The sequence below is a fragment of the Condylura cristata genome, unplaced genomic scaffold, assembly GCF_000260355.1.
Source record: "Condylura cristata isolate star-nosed mole 26May11 unplaced genomic scaffold, ConCri1.0 scaffold00025, whole genome shotgun sequence".
Taxonomy (NCBI): Eukaryota; Metazoa; Chordata; class Mammalia; order Eulipotyphla; family Talpidae; genus Condylura; species Condylura cristata.
Genome location: NW_004567126.1, coordinates 29,789,107 through 29,792,136, shown reverse-complemented (window position 1 = coordinate 29,792,136; position 3,030 = coordinate 29,789,107). Strand labels below are relative to the sequence as shown.

General features: G+C 58.4%; 1 protein-coding gene across 1 annotated transcript in view; it reads left to right on the top strand.

Annotated features, from left to right (window-relative positions):
- Positions 1-302: 302 nt before the first annotated feature.
- TMPRSS9 (transmembrane protease, serine 9) overlaps positions 303-3,030 on the top strand; it is a 23,117-nt gene continuing 20,389 nt past the window's right edge. The window contains exon 1 of the mRNA XM_004688907.2: positions 303-447. Within this exon, the coding sequence (XP_004688964.1) occupies positions 303-447 (145 nt within the window). The remainder of the gene's footprint in view (positions 448-3,030) is intronic.

The window sequence follows — 3,030 nt, the reverse complement described above, 5'->3', positions numbered from 1 at the left end:
CACCTCCAGCACTGCGGGGTGACAGATCTGCGCTCCTGCAAGACCCCGGGTTGCCGGGTAGTTACAGCAGCCAGGGGAGCCCTGCCGGCAGACCCCAAGGTCTGCGAGGAGCCTCCGGCCTGCGCCGGCCAGGAATCCTTGGAACCCCCCCTCAGGACTGCGTGGGGGGAGGGGGGAGGGATGGGGGGGATGTTGGCAGCAGCCACGTCTGCACGGGTAATTAGGAGGCGGGACCAGCCCACCGCCTCTGACCCGTTTCCCGCCCGTTTTGCTGGCGTCTAGGGGCGTCCGGAGGCTGCAGCATGGAGCCCTCTGCTGGTGAGCTGCAGCTCGTGCCCAGGGCGGCGAAGGGTGACGCCGTGGGCCCCGACGCCGTGTGCTCTCGAGCCGTGGTCTCTGCTGTGGTGGCCGCTGCCACTGTCGTCACCACCCTGGGGCTCCTCGTGGGTAAGTCTCGCACAAAGACGCAGAAGGGGGTTGCAGCGCAGCTCACGGAGCGAGCCACAGCCCTGCAGCGTGAGTTCGATCCCGGCCAGGGAGGGACCCCCAGGGCGCTGCAGACCGCTCCTGTCTCCCCGCTGCTCCCCTCAGCGGTGTACCCCGCAGTCTGCTTGTTCTGCTCCCCGCTCTGTCTCTGGTGAAGCCTCTCGCTGCCCCTGCCCCTCTGGCCTGTGCCCCAATTCTGTGTGCATAAATAAATCATTTTTAAAAAAGGAAGAGCCAGAAGGGGCTCTGTGGGGCCCCAGGGACGGGCTGAGTGTCCCAGCGCGGGGTTGAAGCTGGCCCGGCCCCTCGGGGCTCTGGTAGACCAGCAGACCTGGTGCACGGCCGGCGGGGTCCTCCGTCCCCGGGGTGGCTGGGGCCGGCCAGCGGGAGGGGTTGGGGCCGCGTGCTTCAGGCTCCCTGCTGAAGGGCGTCTCTAAGGCCATTATCTTGGCTGGGGGTAAATAGAGACATAGAGGCACATCGAAACGGATTTTATTTTATCTTGAAAAAGTGAAAGTACAGACCCTCCCTGGGGGCGCAGCGGGTTAAAGCACAGCACAAAGAAGCTTAGTCCACTTCCACATGAGTTCGATTCCCGCCTGCCCCGGAGGAGATCCACATGGCGAGGCAGACCTCTCCTGACCCGCCCGCTGCTCCCCTCAGCAGTGTGCTTCGTCCATCTGCCTGTTCTGCTCCCCACTCTGTCCCTGGTGAATCCTCTCACCCTCCATATCTCTGGCCTGTACCCCAATTCTGTACAAATAAGTGAATGGATCTTTTAAAAAAAAAAAGTGAAAATACAAAAATGAACACCACTTCTTCCCCTACCACCCACAGTCAACAGTGGCTCACATCCGTATTTGCTTGGCATAAATTTTTTTTTTAAAGATTTATTTATTTATTCATATAGAGCTGGGGTACAGGCCAGAGATGCGGAGGGTGAGAGGATTCACCAGAGACAGAGTGGGGTGCAGAACAGGCAGATCGACGAAGTACACTGCTGAGGGGAGCAGCGGGCGGGTCAGGAGAGGTCTGCCTCGCCATGTGGTCACCTCCGGAGCAGGCGGGAATTGAACTCATGCGGAAGCGGCTTCAGATTCTCAGTGCTGTGCTTTAACCCGCTGCGCCACCAGGGAGGGCCTTGGCATAAATTTTTATTATTTAAGATACATCATAGCCGACACATCTATACGATGGCGCTACAGTTATACAAATGAGCAAAGGAAGCCCCTTTTCATATTTCAGTAGAATGATCGGCACAGACTTAGGTTTTTAAAGAAATGCCAAGGCTAGAGGAGGGGCAGAGTAGGGAAGGAGGAAAACATACCTGACTGGGTGCGTAAATTATTTTCCAGAAGGACATTCCGCAGCGTAAGAAGTTAGCCGCCAGGGAGGCCCACATGGGAGCAAGTGACAGGCGTGGGAAAGACTCTCACCAGCTCCACTTGGGTGGTTTTGACTGTGAACCACATGGGTAATTCATAGCTATTCTTTTATAAGTGCACAGCCGGCCGTCAGGTGGCCACAGCCCACACTCGGGCGTCGAGCCGAGGGTGCTCCACATGGGCGTCACTGGGCCTCGTAGACAGACCTGCTGCAAGGGTTCGTTCTCGTGACTGAGACGCTGCGTCATTTGGAACTCGCCTTTTCCCTGCCACAATCTGTTCTCCTCCTGTCAAGTGCAGCCAGGGGGTCCCAGGGACTTGGAGGCCCCCCCCCACATTAGGGTGTGTCCAGGTTTGCCCTGGCCAGCGCCCCCCGAGGGCAGGAAGGTGGCCCCACCCCAGTGGAGATTTAGAATGTTAAAATTAAGTTAAATCACATTAAAATTCCTCTGTCCCCCAGTGGCCACACTTCATGGGGGCTGCTGGCTACTGTACCCAGCACCCCCCTAGAACACCCTGTCACCCCCTGCCAAGTTCCGTGGGACAGTGCTGCCCTGAAACACAGCTTATTCCGTTTATTCTGCAGTGGTGAGGTTCCTACTGGTTTCTGTCTAGGGTGCTCAAGATGTGGGGACGTGCTCTCCAGTGGCAAAACGATTTTTTATGTGGGTCAGTTCATGAACACGGAACATGGGGCGTCCGGAAGCCCAGCACGGCTGACAGAGGCCCCCTAGCGGCCGTGGGCGGCTAGTGCAGGAAACGGGCGCCTGCGTTCGCGTCTTCATCCCTGAGTGTACCTGCCGACAGCTGAGTGTGCCTGCGCGTGAAAGCGTGTGGTGTACACGTTTGCGTCACACCTACCCGTGTGCTCGTGTGCGAGTGCCTGGCGTGTCTGCGTGTGCACATGTATGAGCATGTTTGTGTGTGTGTGTCCTCAAGCCAGGGACAGGCAGGGGCGGAGTTTCACAGCTGCACTTAGAGGCGGCTTGGAGAAAACAGGTAGATGTGATTACGGCGGGATGCCTGGAACCAAGAGGGGCGTTAAGAAACACTCAACTGGGCCCTCCCTGGTGGCGCAGCGGGTTAAAGCGCAGCACTGTGAGGCTGTCTGCAGCCCTTGCAGCACGAGGTCCATCCTGGGCCAGGGAGGGACCCCCAG